This window comes from Rhincodon typus, chromosome 4 (assembly GCF_021869965.1).
Source record: "Rhincodon typus isolate 14 chromosome 4, sRhiTyp1.1, whole genome shotgun sequence".
NCBI classification, from domain to species: Eukaryota; Metazoa; Chordata; class Chondrichthyes; order Orectolobiformes; family Rhincodontidae; genus Rhincodon; species Rhincodon typus.
This window is the reverse complement of record NC_063335.1, coordinates 34,820,409-34,848,297: the sequence shown is the minus strand read 5'-3', so window position 1 is coordinate 34,848,297 and position 27,889 is coordinate 34,820,409. Positions and strand designations below refer to the sequence as shown.

The 27,889-nt window shown below is 39.5% G+C and overlaps 1 protein-coding gene across 2 annotated transcripts; it reads left to right on the top strand.

Moving 5' to 3' along the window:
- cnot10 (CCR4-NOT transcription complex, subunit 10) lies at positions 1–27,033 on the top strand. 2 transcript variants are annotated; one of them, XM_048595651.1, is made up of 16 exons: positions 1–149; positions 1,798–1,940; positions 3,880–3,954; positions 4,540–4,623; positions 7,293–7,410; positions 9,282–9,431; positions 10,331–10,533; positions 10,628–10,749; positions 11,823–11,999; positions 12,828–12,911; positions 13,625–13,738; positions 15,893–16,023; positions 17,575–17,610; positions 19,781–19,908; positions 24,082–24,157; positions 25,550–27,033. In XM_048595651.1, the coding sequence occupies exons 1-16, from the start codon at positions 20–22 to the stop codon at positions 25,696–25,698; spliced, it is 1,920 nt and encodes a 639-aa protein (XP_048451608.1). In that variant the 5' UTR covers positions 1–19; the 3' UTR covers positions 25,699–27,033. The 2 variants fall into 2 exon arrangements, with proteins under 2 accessions (XP_048451608.1, XP_048451607.1); XM_048595650.1 differs by having other exon boundaries at positions 1,795–1,940.
- Positions 27,034–27,889: the final 856 nt, after the last annotated feature.

Genomic DNA, 27,889 nt, shown 5'->3' with positions numbered 1-27,889 from the left:
CCATTCCACAGTTGAAGAAATGGATGGACTGGATGATGTTGAGAACAGTATGCTTTATTACAATCAAGCAATCATTCTTTACCATCTCCGCCAGTACACTGAAGCTATATCAATTGGAGAAAAACTCTACCAATTCATAGAGCCTTTTGGTAGGTAGTTCTTGTTCCACTCTACTTTCTAGTTAATTATATATCAAGAGTATTGATTTAGTTATGGTGTTTAAATATCTGTGTTCTGTTAAATGCTTTTACTGTCTTGTGAAAAGCTGAGGACTGAAATGTTAATATGAAAATGTCAGCATAGTCCTCATGTCTAGGAAGTAATTCCCAATCTCTTTAAAGTTTCTCCCTGGGCTAATACTAGGTAAATTGCCTCATTTCTTGATGTTCTTATATCAACCTGTTCGAACATGTTATGACACACCTCTGAAGTGGCTGGGACCTGAACCCAGGCCTCTGGCTGTGAGATAGGGACACTACCACTCCACTACAAGAGTCTTAACTTGCTAATTCTAAGGTGGTTTTTCACCTTACTTGTAAGTTGTGTTATATCCTCCCAAATTCAAAACAGTTCTTAAGTTATTGAACTTGTATAATGTGTTCTGCTTTAGGATCCTTCAGTTCATTTTGTTTTGACCTTTTCTAACATCCCAGTTTCTCAGATGCTTAATCTCAGTACTCGGTTGAGTTCCCCTGTTTTTGAGGCAACTCTTCTTTGGTTAGATATTTATCCTCAGTAGGTGACCATGTTATAACAGGTAGGACTGGATCAGACATTTTTACAAAGCCTGAAATTTGTACTCCGGTCCCCCAAATGTATGGCTCAAATTGCTGTTTGTTACATTCATTGCCTTGCACGCCACTGATAGCTTCAATGATCAATAGTCCATCAGGTATGCTAAAATCCCTCTCCTGTGTCATATCTGCGACAATGATACCAATTAGCTGACAGCGTTTGTTTATTTTATTTCCGTATGATGTTGCGCTTCTCTCTGTTAAGAGGCATCCTCTTCTTTCGGTACAGCCTGTTGAATTGAAATATTTGTTGGATTGTGCATTCAAAATTTTTTTTTGTCCTTTCGGGTACATTATCATTTAGAGAGGCATGTATCAGATTGTGTGTGGCCAGCAGTGCAAGAGAATGAATGAGAATAAATAAGGGGTACTCTATACAGAAGGATTTAAATATATAAATCAGATCTCTAAGTCATCGATTTCCTGTGGGACATTACTGATTTATGCAGGGAAATCAAGTTATGCTTGTATGTTGACATTCCACTAATACTCCCCTATTTTATGAAGCATAAAATAAATCTTTGTTAAAACAGTTGCTTGGTAGAGTAGATGTGAACATGTCTGAAAAAAGGAACGTGTTGCTGAAACATCTTGTCTGGCACTAATTAGGATAAATGCATGAATGCCAAAATTCAAATAATCGTAACAATTTATAGTGCTGGAGGGAAAAAAAGACAGTCAGCATCCTTTTCTTCTGAGGTATGAATTGTGGCCATGTGAAAGTCGGTATTCTTGTGTTTGTCTCGATGAGTGCAAAGTGGAATGCTTTTAGCCACATGTCTCTCTTTTTAACAATGTAAATGTTTATCAAAAATTGAGTTGATCTATATACTAAATCTAACTTCTGGAAATAAACCTAGAGCTTATTTAAAATCTTATAGCAAAAATTAACCACAAAAGCTTGATGTGACTGACCAAGCCGTGCCACTCTCTTTGGGCTTTTTGGCGCTTGGTGCTCAGATTATTAAAATCTGATTTGTTTCTGTCTCCAATCTTTAAGCAGAAGAGAAATTTGCCCAGGCTTTGTGTTTCTTGCTTGTTGATCTTTATCTATTGACGTACCAGCCTGAGAAAGCTTTGCTGCTGCTTGCTGTTCTGGAGAAAATGATTTCACAAGGAAACAATAAAAATGGCAAGCCCAGTGAGGTTAGTACATTTAAATTATTTGAAATTTTAATAGCGAATGTAGCTTTTACTACAATTTACTCTTTAACTTTCTTTCAGACTTAGGCATAATCAAGCCCCCTTTTTGAGAGCTGCATTTAGTTAACTAAAGTTGAACTAGCTTTTCTAGCCAGCAATGTTGACTCATCTCTTTGTAGAATTTCAGCTCCGATACAAGATAGATGATGTTGCTAAGCGTATGAAGACAGCAGCTCATAACTAGAAACAAACAAAAACAGAAATTACTGGAGAAACTCGGAAAGTCTGCAAGACCAAAGGGTAGAATCTATTTGCGTGGATCTTAGAAACATCAAGGGAAAAAATAGTAATGTAGGTATGTTACAACTTAGGAAGGGTAAGGTTGCATCCACCGACACACAGTAGTAGCAGTGTGTACTATCCAAAAGTCACACTGCAGAAATTCACCAAAGATCCTCAGACAGCACCTTCAAAACCCTCGACCACTTCCATCTAGAAGGACAACAGCAGCAGTTTTATGGGAACTCCACCATCTTCAAGTTCCTGTCCAAGCCACTCACTATCCTGACCCTCACGGTCGTTGGGAGCAAATTTCGGGATTTTGACCCTAATGGCATTGAGGGACAACCCACAGCAGGTGGACTTGCAAAATATTTAAAGGGATAGACAGACAAGAAGCTGAAAGGATGTTTCTCTGGTTGAGGCTTCTAAAACCAGGGTCAGAGTCTCAGTACAAGGTGCATATCTTTTAGGACTGAGGTGAGGAGGAATTTCTTCACTCGGAGGGTGGCAATCTTTGAAATTCTGGAATCCAGAGACACAGATGAATAGATTTCTAGGAACTGATGATATTAAGGAATATGGGATAGAACAGGAAAATGGCATTGATGTAGATAATCAACTGTGATCTAGAATGGTGGAGCATGCTGTAAGGGCTGAATGGCCTATTTGCTCCTATGTAGCTTGCTGCAAACAGGCAAATACCAAGATTTAATTATTGGAAAGGTCAAAATGGTCCTGTAGACTGACTGCCGACCACTACCTCGATTGAGGCTGTTTGACTTCAAACCAGGAGTCAGTTATCTGTTTATTGTAAATTAAAAGAAGCTGCTCAACTTGGTGAAACTCCGCATGCCTGCTTTCACAAAATGGGAAAAGCTTCTAGTGAGATGTCTGAATTAGCTGTACGTTTATTAGCCTTCTGAAATACTGAATAGAGAAACGAGGTACCTCTTGTAATGAACCTTATTGGGCAGGCCTATGTAATGTTTTCCATGGTCTGAGACTTGGACCACAGTTGGACTTTGGATCATCACACATCTTTCACATCATATGAAGTGAATCAAATGGAGAAATAAACCTATACTGCTGTCTGACCCAGTAGTGAATCTGCATAGCTGACTGTTCTGTAGTTTGATTTCACGCAAAGGGTGGTGCATGTGTGGAATGAGCTGCCAGAGGAAGTGGTGGAGACTGGTACAATGACAACATTTAAAAGGCATCTGGATCAGTATATGAATAGGAAGGGTTTAGAAGGATATGGACTAAATGCTGGCAAATAGGACTAGATTTACTTCGGATATCTGGTTGGCATGGATGAGTTGGACCGAAGGGTCTGTTTCCGTGCTGTACGTCTATATGACTCTATTTGAGTAAATCAGTGTCCTGTGCAGATTTGGTTAAGCAGGGTCCACAGTCCTCTATGGAGTTTGGAGGCAAGGACCACTTGTTGGGTCAATGATGAGTTTTTTTTAATATTTATAGCTGCATGTGTTCCATGATCTTGTCCATCTGATTAATGGATTGAAACTAATTGTGTGAAGATTTAGGCAGTTTCCCAGAATCTGGTTAAATCTTATCTACAATCTGTGTTCTTTAAACTTAGTGTTCAGCTGTTTAGAATTGTTAGACTCAAGTAATTTCTCTCATAATTTGATCAAAGGCTTATAAGGATGCATCTAATCAGAAGGTTGATACTGGAGTTATGGTGGAAGCGACTAAATCCAAAATTCATCAGGTATGTGGACAAGTTGTTTTTATTCGATCATAATTCTCTTTAGAGCTGAGGTGGTGAAAGGGAGATTTAATAGAGGTGATGAGAGGGTATGATGCAGTAAATGAGAAAATACAGGTATGAAAATCGCTATGAAATGGACATGGAAACAAAAGAGATTTTATAGCATTTGCAAATGAATTTTTTTCTATTTGTTCAGAGGATGTGGGTGTCGCTAGCTAGGCCTGTATTTATCGCCTATCCCTAATTCCCCAGAGGGCAGTTAAAAGTCAGCCATGTTGATGTGGGTCTGGAGTCACATGTAGACCAGACCAGGAAAGGATAATAGAGTTCCTTCCCAAAAGGACATTATTGAACCAAATGGCTTTTTTGCAATAATTGACAATAGTTACATGGTTGCTTTAAGCCAGCTTCTGTTCCCGACTTTTTTCACAATTGAATTCAAATTTCACCATCTGCCATGGTGGGATTTGAATACACATCTCCAAAGCATTGGCCGGGGTTCTGGATTGTAATCCAGTGAGTTTACCACTATGCCACTGTATGTAAGTGTTCTCCTTTCATGACTTGTATACGTTTTGTTTACAGTGTAAAGTTAGAGCTTATGTCCAGATGAAATCTTTGAAAGCCTGTAAACGGGAAATCAAATCTGTTATGAATACAGCTGGAAATGTAAGTACCTGAAAATTGTGCTTTCCTACAAGGCATTATTAAATGTTAAGAATCTTTCGCTCATAATCTGCCTCAGTTTTCACTTCTGCAGCTCACCACCATTTGATACTTAACTGCTAGAACATGGAAGTGTACATGATGGGGACCTTCAGCCCACAAGGTTGTGCTGAACGTAATGCCAAATGAAATTCATCCCTTAATATGGTCCATATTCCTCCATTCCTTGAATATTTATGTGCTTATCTAAAAGTTCCTTAAATGCCCATATTGTATCCGCCTCTTCCACCACTCCTGGCAGTGTGTTCCAGACTCCTACCACTTTCTGTGTAAAACACCTGCCCTCATGTCTCCTTTGAACTTTTCCCCTCAAACCTTAAATGCGTGCCCCCTAGCATTAGACATTTCAACTCTGGGAAAAAGATTCTGACCGTCAACCCTACCTATGCATCTCATAATATTACAGACTTCAATCAAGTCTCCCCTCAGCCTCTGCTGCTGAAGAGAAAACAACCTGAGTTTTTCTAGCTGTCCTTATAGCTCATAGCCTCTAATCCAGGCAGCATTCTGGTAAACCTCTTCTGCACCCTCTCCAAAGCTTCCACATCATTCCTGTAACGTGGTGACCAGAATTAAGCATAATACTGTAAGTGTGGCCTCACCAAAGTCTTATAAAGCTGCAACATGACATCCTCACTCTTGTACTCAATTCCCCGAATCCGACCGTGATCGTCTTTATTCGTACTACAGCACAGAATAAGCTACTTGACCCACTGTACCTGTGCTGGTGTATTGTGAGAGTGCTCCAATTGGTTCCACCTAACCAGTCCCCCAGATCATTGCTCACTGTGTTAATGAATTCTCCACATCTCCCCTCTGGCTGTTTAAATCTATATCCTCTGGTTACCAAGGTACCCATTGACAGAAAATCTCTCCACTCAACACATCTTGCTACTATGGCTCCTGGAAGATATGCTCTAATATAACCTGTTAAAGAAATGGAATTCAAGGAACGTCTTCCCTGAAGAGCCTTAATACTTGAGGATTTTCGTGAGTCCTCTCAACTACGGCATCATCTATCTATCTCCGATGACTTCGATTAACTTTTCTTTGCTTGTCCAGTACAATATGCAATCCTACAGATGGCACTGATATGGCAACTTGACCAGACTCGTTATCACTTCCTGTAATACGTGCTATATTGGTCTCGCTGAGTTTAAAGTCTGCTACTGGATAACAACCGGGAGTTTCTCGACAACAACCGTTTGAGAGTGAATAGGGAGAAGATCATTTGCTTTTCCTCTCTTGGTTTGGCATGTTGTTCTGAGCTATCCATATTTTCTTACAAAGAAAGAAATTAAATTTTTACAGTGCCTTTCATACTCTTGAGGACTTTCCAAAACACTTAGCAGACACTGTCAAAATATAGACCTGTGTGTACACGGCAAGGTGCGACAAACAAGAGCAAGAGGAATTGTATATTTTTATTTTAATCGTTGGTGGAAGGATAAATATCCATGAGGACATAAATACTATGTTATACCTCTTCAAATAGTGTCTTGGGACGTTGTGGATATACGTTGTCCTCAATTTGCTGCCTTTCAGATAAGGCATTCACTCTAATGGTGCAGCACTCCGTCAGTACCGCAGTCCACAACATGATATTGGGAATGTCACTTTAGGTTTTGTGCTGAAGCCTCTGAACTGACTTGAACTCATGATGTTCTGAGTCAGTTGAGAGCACTTCAGACATTGTGTAATCAACCTGTTTAGAGATTTTCCTGGCTCAGAGGTAGGGACGCTAAGGCTCGACTGGTACAAAATTAATGTTTCGATATGGATAGATTGCATGTTTATTCAGATGTGTGGGATTTTCATCCCTTCCTGATGATCAAGGATCAATTGAGATTTGTCAGAATGATTCCAGGGACAGTTGATTTTCATTCGAAGTTAAGTTGCAAAACTGTTGCCCGTAATAGGCTTTGCACATAACTTAATTGGAAAATGTGGGTGATTTACTAATTAACAGGTTTAAAAATACTGTGCGTGATTTGGTGATGGGGGAGACCAACTTCATTCAGTTGTGTGTAAGAGCGTTTCTGGCTATAAAGAGGGGGGATGAAAGCAAAACTTTAGTTGTTCTCCTTGGAGTATAGGAGACTGATGGAAAATGGGATACAGTTGTAAAAGATTACGATAGAGTAGACATGGAAAATCTTCTCCCATTAACTGCTATAAGGATTAGGGATACATAGAGTTAAGGTTGTGTGCAAGAGATGCAGGGGGATCATTAGGAGGAACTTTTTTATGCAGTTAATGCTCAGGACCTGGAACACTCTGATTCTGCTTCCACCTGCCTTGCACTATTTCAAAAGAAAAAAATTTGATGGACTCCTGAACAAAATAAACTTGCAGGGCTTTTGGGATGAAGCAGGAGATTGAGGTTGAATAGATTGCTCTACTGACAGACTTGTTGGGCTAAAATGTCTCCTCTGTGCCTTAAATGCCTTTAGCTTTAAAATGAAAATGTAATTTATAGTAATTTATGCAATAGGATTATACTTCATTCTATGATTTTAAAATTTCACTGCTATAAATGACTGTATTTGTCATTTAAATGTAAACATTACCTGTGTGTGTACATCTTTATTTATTTTGTTTTTTTTACGTAGTCTGCTCCCTCCCTATTTCTCAAGAGCAATTTTGAGTATTTAAGGGGGAATTATCGAAAAGCAGTGAAGCTGTTGAACAGTGCAAATATTACAGATCATCCTGGATTCCTAAGCACAGGTAGCAATCAACTAACAGCTATGTTTTATTGTCTACTGCAGTTAATTATTAGTGATTTATCTTGGCAAGTCTAAATAGTTTTTTATGTTGAAAAATGTATTTGTAAATTGAAACCTTAATAAGCATAAGCTATTAATTTTGTACTAATCATAAAACTAATCATACTAAACTAAACTAATCATAACTCTGCAGAAAGAAAGTGATTTTGGTATTTTTTGCCAAGTACCAGATGTTTGAATGGAGTCACCACCCATACTTTCAGTTCAGTACTCTTGAATTTATCCAGAGTGACCAGCACAAATCTTTCGAATTTATCTGTAATGCGGAAGGAATAGGAGACTAACCCTGAACAAAAACAAAGTTGCTGGAAAAGCTCAGCAGGTCTGACAGCATCTGTGAAGGCAAAAAACAGAGTTAACGTTTCAGGTCCGGTGACATTCCTCAGAACTGCTGATCTGTTCTGAGGAAGTGTCACTGCACCTGAAACGTTAACTCTGTTTTTTTCCCTTCACAAGTGCTGCCAGACCTGCTGAGCTTTTCTAGCAACTTTGTTTTTGTTCCTGATTTACAGCATCTGCAGTTCTTTCGGTTTTTATTAGGAGACTAACCCTGTTTTTTTTCCCCCCTCTCTCGCACATAATCATCTGATGTCACTAGATATCATATGAATTATTTTTAATGAATTCTGGTTCAGGAATTGTACTGTTGTGTTTTCATTGCATGACCCCATGAAGATTTGGGTCATAGCCAACATTTGTTATTCATCCAAACTAGAAAAATTCCCCCATGGGTTAATTGTCTGTGCTCATGTCTTATTGTCTAGACTGGCATGAAACATTGAAAGAAATAATCTATTTATGTAAAGTCTTGTCTCTCAAATTTGCTCAAACTGTCTATCCTTGTTTGATGATGAGGCATTCCAGTGGCTTTCAGTTAACAAATTCATCTTAATGTGTACGTTTTGCTAATCTCATTACTGGAATACATTTTCAAATTTGTAAAATCATTCAGAAGAAGGCCATTCACTCTGTTATATATACGCTGGTCTTCTGAAAGAGTTATTCAATTATTTTATTCTCTCGTGCTCCCCCATTGCTTTGCAAATTTCTCAATTTATCCAGTTCCTTTTTGAAATTTACTGATGAATCTCCTTCCGCTACACTTTCAGGCAATGTAGACCCTTTATTAGTCCGTTTAAGTTTTCTTTATATGGTCATACAGATTTTATTTTTCCCTGAACAAGTCCCGTGTTGAAGCTTGTAGGTTGTTGAATTCCTGCACAGCTTAGCAGGAACATTCCTCATCTCCCTTTATTTCCAATTGCCATCAATCTGTGTCTTTTGGTACCTGGCTTTCCTTACAGTGGAAACCATTTTTTCCTTATTTACTGCTGTTAAATTAACTTCCTTCACCTTGAAGTAAAACGCATTTGCATTTAAAATCTGTCATCTGTCAGGGATGGCACGGTGGCTGAGTGGTTAACACTGCTGCCTCACAGTGCCAGGGACTCAGGTTCAGTTTCGGCCTCAGGTGACTGCCTGTGTAGAGTTTCCACATTCACCGTGTGTCTGTGTGGGTTTCCTCTGGATGCTCTGGTTTCCTCCCACAGTCCAAAGATGTGCAGGTTAGGTGGATTGGCTGTGCTAAATTGCCCTTAGTATCCAGAGATATGTAGGTTAGGTGGATTAGCCATGGGGTTGCAGCGATAGGGTAGGGCCGTGAGTCTGGGTGGGATGCTCCTCAGATTTGGTGTGGACTTCACACACCCATAGGGATTCTGTGGATTCCTACCTTTTTAATATATTTGTGAAATAACTAAAACAAGTGTAACGACTCTTGACTTTTCTCTTCTCAAAACATTTTGTAAACAGGTGAATGTATTAGATGTATGTTCTGGAATAACCTTGGGTGCATCCACTTTGCAATGGGGAAGCACAATCTTGGAATTTTCTACTTTAAAAAGGCCTTGCAGGAGAATGATGCTGCTTGTGTTCAATTAGCAGGAATGAGCATGGACCAAGGTAGGCTACATTCAGTCAAATACTCTGTATAAAATAAAATTAACATGAACCTAATTAAGTATCAATTGTTTGAGGTTCGATGGTGCATAAATACATGTCACTTATTGATATTTTGCTTATAAAATCCATCAGCTAATATTTAAATTCATCTTTTGTATGTACTGGTGATCCACTTAGTATTGTTGCCGTGGCTCATTGGGGTATACTGTCTCTCACCATAGTCAAAACACTGGATTTAGATCTTCCAACAGTTCTGGTCAACTCTATTCCTGTACTCCAAACATGAACACAAAATCTGGACTGATGTTCTTGAGGGAGCACTGTTTAGTCAGTATCATAGCTGAAACAATTTATCTGTACATTATCACTTTAGCTGATTGTAGAAGGTAAATGTGTCACATGGGTTGTCATATTTCCTACATTGATGTACTTCAAAAAAGTGCATAATTGGCTGGGAAGCACTTGAGACATTGAGAGGTTGTCAAAAGTGTAGCTTACGACATAATCCACTTATTTAAAAAATACTTCCAAACACACTTCCCTGAAACTGAGAATGATTTACATTTTTGACTCACTTATGTTAAGCATAATTTTGTACAAATTACATTTTAGTTGTTGCAAAGAAATCTGTTTTCTTTACCTCAAAGGCAGTACTTGTACGTGTGTATGTTCCTGATGTTTCATTTCAATCACTTTGTTAGAAAGTGGACTTTAAAATCTGTTACTGATTAACTTTACTTTAGTGCGTAGCTAGAGGAAGTAAAATTGAAACAAGTTGAGTAGTCTATTTTGCTATAATCTGCAGCCTTTTTGTACAGGTTTATATTAAACAATATAATTTTATGCATTTTACAACCGCTCAATATTTGTAATTTTGCTTTTTCTTAATTAATAATTAGGAAAGAAGTTTTCAGGCAGACCTATGAGTACACTGCTCACAAACAAGCGATACGAACTGTTACATAACTGTGGAATCCAGCTTTTGCACATAGGTAGACCCCTGGCAGCATTTGAGTGTCTGATGGAGGCAGTTCAAGTGTACCACTCCAATCCACGACTTTGGTTAAGGCTGGCAGAGTGCTGCATTGCTGCCAACAAGGGGGTGAGTGGTGTCAACTACATTTCCATTCATTCCACAATTTCCTTTCTCTACTTTTTCTTTTGTCATGTTAAATTTCAGCATTGTTTTCCTTCAGACATCAGAGCAAGAGACCAGAGGACTGCCAAGCAAGAAAGGAATTGTACAGTCAATTCTGGGGCAAGGTTATCACCAAAAGATAGTCTTGGCCTCACAGTCCATGCAGAACACTGTTTATAAGTGAGTGATCAGCGTGTGTGAGCAATTTGGTAAACAGGGATGGGTACGACTGTAAAAATTCAACACGTGGATGCATAATATAGTATAATGAGCAAACTTCTAAGATGTTTAAATGTCAAATCTTAAAAGTGTGTATTATCTGTATAGGGGCAGCTTAAAATTGTGAAGTATTTATACTTATTACTCGGACAAGTTACAGATGTAAAGTTAATGAAGTGATATGTGGGTGCCAGGGAGAATTATGTTCAGATTTTAGCAGTCAGCATACCTGAGTTAAATGCAGTTTGGCTGTGGAATACTCAACAGATATGTTCATAGGAATACAACACTTCTTGTGAGCATAAACTGAGGGAGATCACCAGGTCTTCCATCAAAAGGTCAATTTAATTCTTTGCTTAACATATCCATCTTTCCAGAAAGTACCAATTCCAACTTCAGTTGCTGAGTTTTGGCAGCTCACCAGCACGTCAATCAAACTGGGCAGCTTTTTGTTTTGAGCTGTGTAGTGTGCTATTCAACTTTGTTGGGCATCACCACAATTTCTGTCTTTACATGATAACAGTTTTCCTCAGGCGGTACAGTCCTCAGGTGTTGGATAGAAATTGAAACTTTCTTCTTTTTAAGATAATTGTGCTTTTTCAAAAATCCAGGGGTGGGGCGGTGAACACAGTTATTATGATCTGGAATGCAGGACCTGAAGAGGCGGTGGAAAACAATTGAAGAAGAACAGTTAAGGGGAGATTGGATACGTACTTTAAAAGGAGAAATTTTGAAACTACTGGGGTAATGGGGGAGAGAACAGGATTAATTGAGTAGCTCAATCATTGAGCGGGCACAGGCATGTGATGGGCCTTTGGTATATGAATCTTCCTTTCCTTAGTTAACATTGTCTGACTCGCTATCAGTAGGGACTGGAATTTAGGGCCTTCATGATTTTATACATCAGCCCAAAAGGGCTCAAGCCACGGCTACTGAAAAGTATGTTTAGGATTGATCAGTATGAAAGTTTAAATTTGAATTTTAAGGCCATGAAGCCTTTAATAAAATGGTATTTTTTTTATTTTGTTCTGCAGCGACGGGCAGTCTTCGGCCATTCCTGTTGCCAGCATGGAGTTTGCAGCTATCTGCTTAAGAAATGCTTTGCTGCTGCTCCCTGAAGATCAACAGGAGACCAAGAAAGATAATGGTTTAAGAAATTTCAATCAATCAGGCAGTGGTGAAACTGGCAATGAAAACACTGAGGCCTGCAGGTACAGGACAATGAAAGATACTTCAGTGACCATACAAGTGTAGTGCCAATGGAGTCATTTTGTGGAATCCTTTTTTGTTCACTCAAGGTATATGTGGATAGTGCAGAGAAGTACAGTTGAGGTAGAAGATTAACTGTGATCTTATTGAATGGCCAAGGTGGCTCAAAGGCCTAATTGACCTACTTTTCTTTCTCATGCTCTCTTATGTTTTCGTGCTTTTGCATTTATTGATTTGCTTTGTAGCATTAGTACTCATTATTAGCAGTTGACAAATGATTGACAGATCACCTTTCCAATCCCCTCAACTATTCATTCATGGACATTCCCCTTCTCTCCCTTAGCTGCGTACTTCTGTTTCTTCAGTGATATCGCCTACAGCCATTAGGTCTGTGCTGTGTGGAGGTTAACAGCCAGCTCTGATTTCGCACCCTACCCCCAGCCCCAATGCACCGAGTCAGATTGCCTTTCCCTCTTGATACCCAGTGTCATGTGAGCTGGAATCTTCCACCAGCTAAATAGCAGCAAGACCTAAGCCATCATCTTTAGCTTCTGCCATATGCTGTGTTCTCCCTGTCAGTAATTTCACCCCTACAGCTGAAATGGAACTGACTGTATTGCTCTGCAGGGAGCTAGTTTGAACTCAATGGTGTGAACGGTCTGTTGTATTGCAATGGCTCTCTTCTTCTTATAAAAACAACTATCATATCATATTAATGTTTTTAGAGCAAGTTGGTCATCCTCTGCTCACTGAATTCCAAACCACATTAATTAAAATTTCTAATATTGTTACATTAATGCATGCTGAAATTATTTTCTCTCATTTTACAGTGGTAAGCCTCATGAAGGAGATAAGTTCTTAGTTCCAGGTCCACCATCTTCTCCATTAAGGAAGGAGGAATTGGACAATCTGAGGTAAGGATGCTTTTCAATGTGTTATACGTTTCTTATGTACTGGAGGGTTTTGAGTATCACTGGCTGTTCCTGTTCCAATGCTCAATGCTATAGTCCTTTCAACTTAATACAACAATGTGATGGAAGCTTTTTCCACATCAGAACATGAATTGTGTTGCTGTGAATTCCTGAATATTTCAAATATTTAACATAAAAATCTGGTTTGTGCTGCAATTCTGTGAGGAAGAAGACTTGTTTTAACACATCACAGTCAAGTCCTGTTCAGGACAGATCTAGCTGGTCCTAGAATGGAAGAAAATGGTTTAACCAATGGTCTTTTCTTATATCCTGCATCGTGTCTTGCTGTAGTCTTACGTGATAGTTAATTTATTCTGTATAGAATTCCCTCTGTACAGGTTTCCAATAATCTCAGATGACTTTCTCACCTCTGCCCTATCTAACTCAGCTGAAAAGATGCAATTGAACTTGGCAAAAGAGAATGAAAAGAGTGCAGTTCATATCCTAAATGATCGGTTTGAGTCAAATGTTTACCAGAGTAGAAATAAACATCAAAAACTGCATAAATAATGACAGTCTTATTGAAATTAATGACTATAGATTATAAATTAGATGAAATTCTAGACCAGGCTTTAACTCCAATTTGAAATCTGCTCATAAAAAGAGGGCCAGAATTGCAGACAGATAATGTAGAGTTTTATTTTCTGATCTTTTAGATGTTCTATCCTGGCTGGCAGTGCATATGTTGCCCTTGCACTTGGTGACAATCTTATGGCCTTAAATCATGCAGAGAATCTTCTGCAGCAGACTAAACTATCTGGGTCTCTAAAGTAAGTAACTAAAAAATATATAATGGGGTTGTTAACTTTGCACGTGAAGTAATTGCTTATTTTGACTTCAACAATTGGAGGAATTGTACATGAAATGGAAAATGCAACTGAGATTAAGACTGTTCAGCCTATCATGCTTGTGCTAGCTGTTATCCATTTAGTCCCATTCAGCTTTTTCCCAATTACCATGCAAAAATTCAGGCCATCACCTTTAAGGTGGCTCCCTGCAGAGCAACGCAGTCAGTTCCATTTTTCCTTCTATGTCTGTTCCCAGTGGAAAGACTTTCAGTAATTGAGAGACTGATGTAGGAGCAAAAGTGAGCAATGATGCTTGTGCTATGTGTGATTCAGTCACTGTTTGCGTTGTAGTGGTAATGTGCACTTGTACATGCAAGTTGTAGTCTTAAGTTATGGATAGTATCGGTAGCAGCTCCAACATTTTTCCCATTATACAGCTGAACAGGAATCTTTCTCGCTATCACTGATTTCCATTGGTGTGTTAGAAAGAGTTGCAAGTTGAAGCTGGCTGTGTTATGAACAGATCTTTCTTGGCAATCAAGTCCTGGGGTGGGATTGAACCCAGAGCTTCTAGCTCAGGCAGTGTTGCTACCCACTGTGCCACATGACTTCCTCCATTGATGCTGAGATGTATGTAAGTGCCATTGTTGACGTACATAAGGCTTACATTTAGCTGAGTCAGGGCAGCTGTGGTTTATCTGATGCTGAGTGTAATTGGGAGGGCAGTGAATGGAGTAATTTGCTTTATCTTCATGATCAACCTCTTATGTGGCACCTCATCGTGTACAGTGACTTACTGAAAACACAGTTACATTAAGATGACCTGCCCTTCACAAACTTGTGCATAGTGGCACTGGTCAGACTTTATCTTTCTAAATGCTAACTGAGTTTATCCTGTATTATGTTCCTGGAATTTACTCATTTGGCCATCTTCTTCTTGAACATATTTGAGCACTTTTTGTCCTCCAATCCGTTGGCATATTTCTTGTTCTCAAAGGCTATTGGATAGTCCATCTACATTCTTTTGAGCCTCTTTTGCTGTATTTTTAATTATGGACTGAAATGAGAAAAGGACTGTTTATTTTTAAAAGCCAAGGATTATGAAAGGGTTACTGCAGTTTTTGAAAGCAAGCTACCGACACTTGTAAGTGCTGTGTACACTGCAGTTGTTCAGCACTCTGTGGGAGGTTTAGTTGCAAGTGAGCTGGAGCTAGGGGGTGTGTGCAAAGGAGGAACTGGATGATGCAAAGGCCATGGACTCTGACAGCAATCCAGCAGCAGTACTGAAAACTTAATGCTCCACAACTTGCTGCTCCCTCAGCCAAGCTCTTCCGGTACATAGCAGGATCTACCCATCAATGTGGAAAATTGCCCAGGTATGTCTTGTACACAAAGACCAGGGCAAATCCAACCCGGCCAGTTACAACTCGAACTGTCAACGCTCGATCATCAGTAAAGTAACGGAAGGTGCTATCAACAGTGCAATCATTTTTCGTTGTCCTTTTTAGTTGTGTGTTTACAGACAGCCTCATTGTTTCCCCTTGTCACTGCTGGTTTTCTGCCATAATCTCTCTTATTCTTCCCAAAATCTTTTTCTTCACTCTTTCTATAGCTTTTTTTATATGTATACATCCTTCAAATTTATTTTTCTGGGGAACACCCCTGTTTGTGAAATGCTTTAGCATGTTTTTCCTTTTGTTACAGTGCTATATAAATGTACATTGTTGAAAGTTAAGTTGGAGGAGGTTGTCTGCAAATGGATACAAAGAATCAAATAAACCAACTGTAAGGAAAATGTGCACGTACTGAATGTCATCACGACTGTTGTCTGACTTCACTGCTGTTAAATTATCAGACTGCTTATCTAGCATCCAGAACTGGATGTGCAGAAATTTCCTCCAAATAAATATTATGAAGACTGAGTAATTATTATCAGTTCCCTCTCCAAATTCTGTTGCATGGATACAGACTTCATCCCTCTCCCTTCATTTTCATGTGGTGGTTTTAAAAGGCAGCATCAAAATATTGGCTACTAATTGGCATGTTAAGGATATCTCATTTTTTTTAGTGTTGTTGTATCTTTCAAACATAATTTCTTAAATGTGTTAATTTAGTGTTGTTTGTAATTGAGTTTAGGTTTCTGGGTCACTTGTACGCAGCAGAGTCACTCATCTCTCTGGATAGGATCTCTGATGCCATCACTCACTTGAACCCTGAAAATGTCACTGATGTGTTTCTGGGAGTTTCATCAAATGAACAAGATCAAGGTGAATAATTTCCTGCTTGTTTGTGATTTACCCTGTCAGCTGCATTCTTTTAACAATTTCTCAGGAATGAATTAATTTGAGGATAATATTTCCTTGGACTCATGGAATCATAAAACAATGGAGTAGGGCATTCTGCTGGCTCTTTGAATGCTGTTCCATTAGTCCCATTCCTTGCTGTTTTACCAAAGCCCTTCGAATGTTTTCTTTTTTTTAAAAAAAACCCTTTTACAAGTTACAGTTGTATCTTCCTCCACTCCCTTCAGGCAATGGATTCCAGATCATCATATTTTGTTGAGCATAGGGAAAAACTCTACTCCTTTCCTCACTGATTCTTTTGCCAATTATAAACCTCCTACAATGAAAGCAGTTTTAGTTTTGATTACTGTATCAAATTGTCTTGATTTTGAACACTTCTGTACAACTCCTAGTAACCTAGTATGCTCCAAGGAGAACAATCCCAGCTTCTCTAGTCTGTCTCTGTAACTGAAGTTTATCATCCCTACTACCATTGTAGTCAATCTGTGCACCCTCTCCAAGACTTTTACATCCTTCCTAAAGTGTGGTCCACAAAACTTGATTGATTTATAATTTCTTGAGAAAAGCTGTAGGAAGCTTTCACCATTGCTCAAATGCTTTCTGCAATTTTTTCCTATTATTTCTTATAACCGCTAAATCAGGTTTTTAAAAAAGGGAAAGTGTTTGATGCTTATTAACTTGTTCAAGTGCTGTTCAAAGTGTATCTAGTAAAGTAATTGCTAATCCCCAATCTCGATTCTCACAGCAAGATCTCCAAATTTTCTCATCCAGCCTGGTACTAGGAGACCCCTAAATCTCAATGACTGTTCGTGAATTCTGGGCTTACTTCCAGTCGTGCTGCCATAACCCAGCTGCGTGTACAGCACCTCAAAAATTGTAGTTGTTCTCTCTGCTGGTGTGGAAGCTTGGTAGGTCATCCTCACCAGCCAGTGGTCTTCCCAGCAGTGCTCTGTCTCCACTTCTTTTATGGCCCTCCACCAAACCCAAGGTTTTCCTTTCTCTCCTCTCCTTGCCGTCACTCCGCTACAATGATCAACTGTTAGGCCTACAGTATCTTCCCAAATCTCCTAATTTATTCTCAGGATTTGTTATTTGTTCCCCATCCCGAACTTCCCTTGAGAAGGTGATGTTAAGATGCCTGCTTTAATTGCTGCAGTTCATGTTATGCAGGTACACCCGCAATGCCATTAAAGATGAAATTCCAGGATTTGAACCCAGTTACAGTGAAGGGGCATAGTTTCAAGGGGCATGGGAACATAGTTTCAAGTAAGGATGAGTATGTGAGTTGGAGGGGAACTTTCATGAGGTAGTGTTTCCACGCATCTGCTGCCTTGTCATCTAGGAGTACTATGGAAGTTGTATAGGTTACCATGATTTAGAAAGACTACAGTAACTGAAAGAGTGTGCATTTTCTTCCAGTTCACAGAATGCTCCTATTTTATTGCATCAATTAAATTAATGTTGGTTAGTTGGAAAGTAAATATAACTTGAAAGATCTTGACTTTTATTTTTCAGGATCAGACCGAGGGGAAAATGAACAGATGGAGAACTGTAAGTATACAGTTTAAAAATATCACTTTAGGAACAAAAGCAAAATACTACAGATACTGGAAATCTGAAATAGAAATTTCTGGAAAATACTCATAAGGAACAATCTGTGAAAAGAGAAATAGAGCTATATTTCTAGCCGTTAAATTAGAATATGAACAGCACACACATTTGGGCTTTGTTCTATTATTGATGCAAAGTAATGCTAACTTTCAATTAAGCATTTACGACTGATTAATTTGAATATTACTCCTACTGCTGTTTTCCAGTTATTTTGAAATCTACACCATAATGGACAGCATTAAGGAATTGCAAGAAAAGTGCCAATTTGATTTTCTTCTTCCTTGATTTCTTTTCAATGTTTCTTCATATTTTCACTTAATGCTTGGAGATTTGTATCTTTGTTGCACTGTGTAAGCTGGTGAATTAGTTTATGCATCATGATGCATAAAGTCATAGAGTTGTACAGCATGGAAACAAACCTTTTGATCTAACTTATCGGCGCTAACCAGATGTCTCAATCTGACCTAATCCCATTTGCCAGCATTTAGCCATATCCCTCTAATCCCTTCCCAATCATATACCCATCCAGATGCCTTTTAAATGTTGTAGTTGTACCTACCTCCACCACTTCTGGCAGCTCGTTCCATACATGCACCACCATCTGCATGAAAAAGTTATCCCTCGGGCCCTTATTAAATCTTTCCCCTCTCGTGTTAAACCTGTGCCCTTTTAGTTTTGGAACCCCCACCCTAGGAAAAAGACCATGGCTATTCACCTCACAATTTTATAAACCTCTATTAGATCATCCCTCACCATCAGACACTTCAGGAAAAAAATGCCCTAGGCTATTCAGCCTCTCCCTATAACTCAAATCCTTGTAAAACTATTTTGCACCCTCTCAAGCTTAACAACATCCTTTCTATGAAATGGCGATCAGAATTGTACACACTATTCTGAAAGTGACTTCACCAATGTACATACCGCTGCAACGTGTCGTCCCGACTCCTGCACTTAATGTTGTCCAACGAAGGCAAGCATGCCAAAAGCTGCCTTCATCACCATGCCTACCTGTAACTCGCTTTCAAGGAACTATGCACCTCGTACCCCTTTGTTTGGCAGCACTCCCCGGAGCCTTACCAGTAACTGTATATGTCCTGCCCTGGTTTGCCTTACCCAATTACAATGCCTCAGATTTATCTAAATTAAAGTCTATCTGACACTGCTTGGCCCATTTGCCCATAATCATCTTCACCGTCCACTGTACCATCTGCAAACTCACTAACCATGCCTCCTATATTCATATCCAAATAATTTATGGATTATTTTTAGTATTTATCAAGTAATTTTCTCTTAAGCCTACAGAAGAGAGATTTGTTTATCTCAAGGTTGGAAACCTTTTGAAAGTTGAGCTCCACTGCCTCAAAGAAGCAGAAGTAATAGGAGTTTCCTTAGCCAAGGAAGGATATACTTGCCTTAAAGGGAGTTTAGACTTATTGCTGGGATGAAAGATTGTCCTTTGAGGAAAGGTTGAGTATGTGAGACCTATATTTCCTTAAATTTGGAAGAAAAGTAGGATTACCTGATTAAAACAGAAATTCTTACGGGGTTTGACAAGATATTTGTTAAGATGTAACCCCTGGCTGGGGACTTTAGAACTGAATGACAGACCCAGATTAAGGGGTTGGCCATTTAGGACTAAGTTGAGGAAAAATGTCTTTACTCAAAGGATTGTGAACTTCCTCAATTCTCCAGAGAGGTGTGGATGCTCTGTTATTGAGTATATTCATGTTGAAAACTGATAGATTTTTGCTACTAAGAGAATAGGGAGATAGTGCAGGAAGGTGTAGCTGAAGTAAACATTTTCAGTGCGATCTTATTGTGGTTCAAGGAACCGAATGGCCCACTCCTTTTTCCTTATGAGAGAGAATTTTTGTGTAGGCATGGTTCTGGATTTAGAATGTCCTGCCTGACCTGGTAATAAATTTCAAAAGAGATCTGGATAAATTTTTTGAGGAAGAAAACATTGCAGGGATATGGAAAAGAACAGGGTAATGTAATTAACTGGATTGCTCTTTGAAAGAGCTTGCACAGACATTATGGGCTGAATGACCTCCTCCTGTGCTGTGCTATTGTGATTTTTTTAATGAGTTTTATTTTGTGCATTTAACAGCTGGCAAACAGATTTTGCAGTGTTACCCTAATTCGGTTTCATCTGCTTGTGCAATGATGCTTTTCAACCTGGGCAGTGCATATTGCCTACGTAGTGAATATGACAAGGCGCGCAAATGTCTTCACCAGGTAAGAAAAGTAACTCGGTGAAATATAGCACTATCCGTTCAAATTAATCAATCAACCACATTGAGCCAAAGATAACATTCTATCTTTTAATTGCGTCGAGTCCGAAAAGTCAAATGTACTGTTTTTTAATGTCCTACATCTGTAGAGAAGCTCAAGAATCTTTGATTGGCTCTTGACCATCTATACTAGTCACATATCTAATTAACTAAATATGTCAAACCTTTTATCTTTCATGCTATATAAGTGTCAGTGACAATGCCAGCTTTTGTTGCCCATCCCTAATTTCAGTTTAACTTGGTGGTTTCCAAGTTCAGTTCACGGGGCGATTAAGAAGCAACCATATTTCTGTTGGCCTGGAGTCATATGTAGGCAAGATGAGATAGGAATAACAGATCCTTTTCACTAAAGGAAATGAATCAGGTGGGTTTTTATGACAATTAATAGTTGGCATGATCACTTTTACTGAGGCATTTTTAACCTTTTGTCTTTCTAATCAATCTGTTCAGAGAAGTTATTACACATCTCTGGAGCAGGTGGGACTTGAACCAGGGTCTGTTCTCTGGGTGGGGATTTCAATATATGCCACCACTATTGTAATGAGCTGTTGGCCTAATTTCAGCCTTGGTTCAAACATGGACAAAAGAGCTGAAGTCCAGAGATGAGAGTGACAGCCCTTGACGTCAAGACCACATTTGACCGAGTGTGACATCAAGGAGCCCTAGCAAAATTTGATTCAATGGATATCGGGGGGAAAACTCTGTTGGTTGGAGTCACGTCTGGCATATAGGACGATGATTGTGGTTTTTGGAGGTCAGTCATCTCAGCTTCAGGACAACTCTACAGGAGTTCCTCAGAGTAGTATCCTTGGCCCGACCATCTTCATCTGCTTTATCAATGACCCTCTTCGCCCCCCACCATCTGTTAGGTCAGAAGTGGGGAATGTGCGCTGATGATTGTGCACTGTCCCAGCACCGTTTGTGACTCTGCAGATACTAAAGCAGTCGATGTTCAAATGCAACAGGATTTGGACAAGATACATGCTTGGGCTGACAAATGGCAAGAAACACAAAAATACCAGGCAATGATCATCTCTAATCAGAGACAATCTAATCACCACCCTGTTCAATGGTGTTGCTATCGTGAATCCCCCACTCTCAATATCCTGGGGGTTACTACTGACTAGGAACTCAACTGGACTCGCCACATAAACATGGTGGCCACAAGGGCAGGTCAGAGGCTAGGAATACTGCGGCAAGTAACTCACTTCCTGACTCCCCAAAGCCTATCCACTGTCTACAAGGCATGGGTCAGGAATGTGATGAAATACTCCCCACTTGCCTGGATGGGTGCAGCTCCAAGAGTACTTAAGAAGCTTGACACCATCCAGGATGAAGCAGCATGCTTGATTGGCACCATATCTACAAGCATCCATTCCCTCCATCACTGACGCTCAGTAGCAGCAATGTGTACTATCTACAAGGTGCACTGAAGAAATCAACCAAAGATTCTCAGACAGCACCGTCCAAACCCACGACCACTTCCATCGAGAAGGACGAGCAGCAGATACATGGGAACACCACCACCTGCAAATACCTCTCCAAACCACTCACTATCCTAACTTGGAAATATATCATTGTTCCTTCACTGTTGCCATGTCAAAATTGTGGAATTTCCACATTGAGGGCATTGTAGGCCAACCTACAACACATGGATTGCAGCTGGTGGCTCACCACCACCTTCTCAAGGCTGACCAGGGACAGGCAATAAACGCTGGCCTAGTCAGCAATGTCCATGTCCCACAAGTGAAGAAAAAAAGATTTGAATTCCCTTTATAGATCAAAAATATGTCTATCTCAGTCATGAATATATTAGTGACTCATCCATTACAAATCAGTGTTCACTATCTCTGATCAACCTGTGCCTTTCTTAAATATTTGTTTGTTTTTATCCTTAATCACAGTCTGCAGTAATTTATCAACTTTCAGTGCAAGAATAATGTATACATCCCTGTGTTTGAGCTCGTCAGATTCCAGTCCTTTCGTGAATTTTGACCAATTGCGCACCACCCCCCCACCCCACCGTCTTTCAGTATTCTGAGTTGCCCATCATCTGGACCTGGGGTTATTTTTAGCATCTTCATTTGCTGGTGTAGATATCCATTGTGTTGCCCTTCCTTCTGCACTTAGAGAATGCAGTAGTCTTAGTAAACATAGTAGTCAAGTAAACATTCAAGTTTGTTGTGACCTTCTTAACCATAATCACTTGTTTATTTTGATTGTGCTGATTTACTAATGTTCCAGGGGTGGGTGGGGGTATGCAAACTGCTTGCACCCTGGAAGGAACATCTGATCAACCACCCAATCAAAGAGGTGATAATTAGATTGTCTCTCGTTGGAGATGATCATTGCCTGGCATTTTTGTTTCACATTCTGATGGGCATGTGGCAAGAAATGCCTGCCCCACAGGCTGCAGGTCAGTCGGCTAAAGCGGTGCAGATGGGACCTCTGACCCTTAGTGAGAAGAATTGCCACCGTCAAGCTGCTAGCCAATCTGGTTAGTTGGCAGCTCAGCAGGGCTGGCAGAGCCAAGAGTTCAGTACTGGGTACTGCTCAGACAGTAAATTTTGCCAGGAACAAGGCCCCAGTTAATTCTAGAACCCAGTAGATCATGGTATTGGAGGGTTAGGATTTAAAGTCCAATCAGAGGAGAAGGAGGTGGGTTTCTCTATTCTGTGGTGGGAAGGGTTCCAGATATGGGTGAGAAAGTTTTTCCTTAAATTCCCTCTAAACCTCTTCCCTTAAATCTATGGCTATTGATTCCTCTGCTAAGGGAAATGGTTTTCCTATCTACCCTCTCTATCCCCTCTGTAATTTCGTGAACCTCAATCGGGTTCCTTTCGGCCTCTGATCGAAGGAAAACAACTGCAACCTATCTAGTCTCTCTTCATAGCTGAAACACTCCAAATGGAACAACATCCTCGTGAATGTCCTCTGCACACTCTCTATCACATCCTCCTTTTAGTGCAGTGGCCAGAATTGCATGCAGCTTTGGCCTAACTAATTCCTTGTGTAGCTCCATCACGACCGTCTTGCCCTCGTATTCATTGCCTTGACTAATAAAGGCAAGTATCTCAATTGCTTCTTAGTCATTTTATCCACCTATCCTATGGACATGCAAACTGATATTGTCTATTTCCTAGGCTCCTACTGTTCTTCCGTGTTCTTCATAAGTATCATGGTGGTTTTGCTGCACTGTTAGCTGGACTGTAAACTAGTTTGACAGGGGAATGGGAACCTAAGGGGAAGCTCTGAGTTAGCTAGAGTGGGTGAGGGCTTAAGGAAAAAGAGAATGAAAGTGGTAAATAAAAAGCAAGAAGCAGTTGAACAGTAACACTAAGAAGAGTGGAAACCAGGTAGTGACAGGAAAAAAAAGAGAATGTTTAAAAACAAAGGTTGTTCTGGTGAAGGTGTTAGGATTTAAAAAGAAGGTATTAAAAACTAGCGTAAAGGCACTCTATCTGAATGCTAGTAGCATTCAAAACAAGGTAAATGAGTTGACGAAGTGGACTGAAACGTCTGTTTCTATGCTGTATGACTCTGATCCTAGACACATGTTGGAGCAAGTTGGACTTTAGCTGGGTCTTCTGGTCTGGAGGACTACTGTGCTACAAAAGTCTGCAGGCCTTTATTTGAATGCTTTGAGTTAGCTCAGCGCCAGGTACAGGAACAACAATGATAGCTAGTTTAATTAATTAACTAGCTTCAGGTGTTCTCCAGTGGAGAGTTTGTACATCCCTGCTAGAATCACTTCAGAATTTAAACAACTTTCAGTTAAGTGTAAAATATGAACAAAATTAGATTTTTAGGAAGATATTAAGATTCACTTCTATCCAATTCTCGGCAATTTAGTCAAAGTCACAGTCCAACCAGAGAGTTTTGAGAAACATCTGTTAACTCAAATTACATTAACAGCAAGTGATTTTCTAATGTCTGAATGATGAATAATACAGACAGGGCTATAATACCTGAGGTTCATATAGGCTACCAGAAAACATTTAACTAAGTGCTGGAGATTTCTCTTATCACCCTTTTATCCTTTACCGAAGAAGAATCTAACTGTAATATAATTGAATGATCGCCCATTCTTATGTTGTCTCTTGTTTTAAAATTGCAGGCTGCTTCAATGGTTAATCCCAAAGAGATCCCTCCAGAAGGTATCCTACTGGCTGTATACCTTGAGTTGCAGAATGGTAAGTTCACATCTAATCATCAATAATTAAGGTTGCTACTTTAGTTAGAATTAAAATATTGCTTTCCCTTCATAATATGCATAGGCAAAGATTATTTTCTCTTGGTCTCATTCAGATAAGTAATTGTTTTTATTTGTGAGTGTGTACAAAAACTTTACCTGTGGGTGAGGCGGTGAAGAAATAGTTTGGTACAAATGTTCTGCTTCTGAGAGATTAGTTACAAATTAAAGTTTTGCTAGTATATAAAAATCCCAACTCTTCCCAAATGGCTTTGCAAACTAAATGAGGCAGATTCTTTTACGCATGTGGGGGTATCTTTGCCTTCTCCCAGGCTCCTTCGATAGAAATTCTTGCCAGTATATTGGATCACGTTCCTGGCCCTCAGCCCCACATTGAGGCTGCTTCTCTATCCATGTTCCATTCATCAGCAGAAGTTGTTGTATTCTGAAAGCTTTAGCAATTTTCAGCTTGAAATGGACAGATGTTATACAGATTCTTCAACCAACTAGCATTTAGAAGGTATCTTTAATCTAGTAAAACATGCCATGGAATTTAACAAGTAACAAGCTTTCAGATGAAAGCTGGAGAGGTTTAGTGGGCAAATGACAAAGCTTAAGTGCTTAATAGCTGAAGATAAGGATGCCACTGGTAGGGTGATTAAAATTAGCAATGCTCAAGAGGCCACAATTGGATGGGGCTGGAGGGGAGGTTACAGCAGTATGCAGAGATGAGGCTGTGGAGAGATGTGTAATCTAGGATGAACACTTTTTAAAAAGGAGGCTTTGCTTACCCAGGAACTACTATAGATCAGTGAGGTTACAGCAGCTCTTTAACTGATCCTTCCTGTCTGCCAGGAGTGTGAATTTGGTGAGTTTAATCTATTGCCTCCTACAAGCAAGAAGTTTTAGTTTTGTTCTTTATATAATTATAGAGTGATTACAGCACAAATCGGGAGGCCCTTTAGCCTGATCTGTCCTTTCTGGTTCTCTACAAGAATGACTTGGCTCGTCCCACCCCTTTTCCCTGTAGCTCTGCAATACTTCTCTGATAACTATCTAATACCTATATGGGGTGAGGTGGAGTCAATTGAAAATTATCAAAACGGAGTTTGATAGAATTCTGAGGGGTAAGTGTATTAAAGGATATGGAACCAAGATAAGGAGGTAGGAGACAAGAACAGGCTTGAAGGGCTGAATGGCCTCCAAGCCTTTTCTTTCTTTCCTTCCTGTCATGTGCAGGACTGCATATATACACAGTATTGTTGTCAGATATTAAATCTGCTAAAGTTTACATTTTAAGAATTTGTACTTGTTCACCGATAGCGAATAGTCCATGTCCAGTTATATTTCTCAAACAATATTCTCATTTGTTGGTGTGCTTTTTTTGGGGTAGGTAACACGCAGTTGGCACTACAAATCATCAAGAGGAATCAGCTGTTGCCCTCACTGAAAGCCCTGTCGTCTGATATAAAAAAGAAGTCAGTGTTTCAGTCCATTCAGACAGTTCAGCCACCACCATTCAACACCGTCCAAAGGAAATGAGACTTCAACACCAGTCACTGTTGTGCGTTTTCCTCCAGGTGTTTTACAACTGGGAAACAGAGTCGGAAATGTTGGAAGGGGTAACATCCCTTATTGTGAGCGCCAACAGCTAGCTGGAGCAGAAATGCAGATTCTTCAGTCATTACTTTGATAAAGATGTGGAAAACTTTTTTGTTTTAGATTTGGACCTCATTTAGACCTCAGAAGTATCCTGGCAGTGGTACAAGGATAAATTCATAATGTTTCTGGAATTTGTAGGTTTGTTGAGTTTTTCTAAATGTTTTCTGGGTAATAATTTGTAATTGCAGTATTTATAGCTGTATTAGGTTTGTTCCCTGTTAATATTTCCAGCTATTAAATTGGTGTAATGATTACACTGTATGTTAACAAACACCATTTTATATTGCCCCTTTAGTAACCCACCAATACTGTGTATGTTACTGAACACTTATGTATGTTATCCTTTAGTCAAGCTGCCTTGGAGATTATTGGTTGAGCTTTTGTTCCAGGAGAACAAGTGAAAGATTGATAAATTATACTTTGCAATATTTGTCCCTTGCGGTGGGATTTACAAGTCCCCTTGGTTCAGCTTTTAAGTGTTGGCAATGCCACTGCCCTGGCTAAGGTGGGAGTGAGGAGCATAGACAGCTGGAGAGTCTGAACCAAATAAAATGTCCAGGGATGTGATTTCTTCTAAATGACTATTGCCAATCATTTAGGGGAGTGTCTCTTAACTGGTTAACTGTGCTGACTACCTTTTGTAAATAGTGTTTACCAAGCTTTTTGGGGGCAATCTATTTTTTTTTTCTGGAGATACTTATTCTGTGTAAAAACTACAGGCCTAACAAAGATATTAAAAGTTGAATTATACAAAGTAAATAAAGAACAATGTGAGTTTTATACTATAATTTTAATCAGGGAAGGTCCGAATTGGATGCATTCTCTGCAGTGCGATCTCATTTTACCAAGAGGTAGCCAACCAAAACTTGATTTGCCAAAGGGCTTTGTAAATGTAGTGATCCACTCTGGATGCATGACACTACTGCTAAAGAGAGCAGTGCCCAGAGTTGTCCACCATGCTGGGTGGACCCTGCAACCACCGTATATTGCTGTTATATAACATCCCTGATTAATATCAGACGACGACCAAATACGACTATAATTATCGATTCTCCGCCCAGTAAACAGGCCACTGTCTGGGTTAGTGCACGACTGTGAGATTCCAATGTATTATAAAATGTGACAATTTAGGCAGTCTTAAATATAGAAAATAAAATGATATTTTGGAAATATAGTTGATTGTGCAATTGTGAATAAAGTACAAGCATAGTGAAATATGCACTGTACTGATTTTTCTTTTCTGTTTCTGGTCACTTTGCCTTGGGTGTAGCTACTGTTGAACTTCTGACGACATTCCTCTAAATAAGGACATTTTAAATTTTCACTATCTCGAGTTTCTGATTCTGCCCTTGGATGAAGCATATTAAGACATCTAGATTGTTTTCAGGGACATTGGAATCATAAGTCAACCAATCCCTTGACCCTAATTTGCTATTCAATTAGATTGTGGAAAATATGTGTCTTAATTCTCTTCCTGATACCATTACTGAACAAAAATTTCTCCATCTCCCTGCAAGTGGGTGCACACCCTGTTTATGCAACCCACTCTCACAAATTAAACTTCTAAGCCCTGTATCATCTGCACCTCCTGTAAAACCAGTAAGTTTTTAAAACCAGTAAGTTTTTTCCTGGTGCCCAGAACTGAGTGCAGTTACTCCATACCATCTACCTTTCCCCTTCCCTGCATGGTTACTGGATACTCAGCTCATTCTCCTGAGACAGAAGCATAACCACCGTAACCCTCCCATTACCTGTTGTTTGTTTGACCTGATATTATGCCTGCCAATTTTTTGTTTTCGTCAGTTTTATGGATAGGCCTTTCTTTCCATTTTCATATTCTGCTGAAGACTGTGCCAGAAATCCAAGCTGCTGCTCCAGTTGGTACTGGGACTTCCTGTATATTTCTGACAATTGGGGGTTTAGTTCACATTTTCAACATTTGCTTTAAAAAAAAACCTTTTACCCCTTTTGATTGAAACTTAACAAGCTAAAATAATCAGGCAGAGAGAGATCTGTCTCTTCTTTTAAGTTTGTGTGCAATCTACTCTGTGATGTTTCTTCACTCAAATTA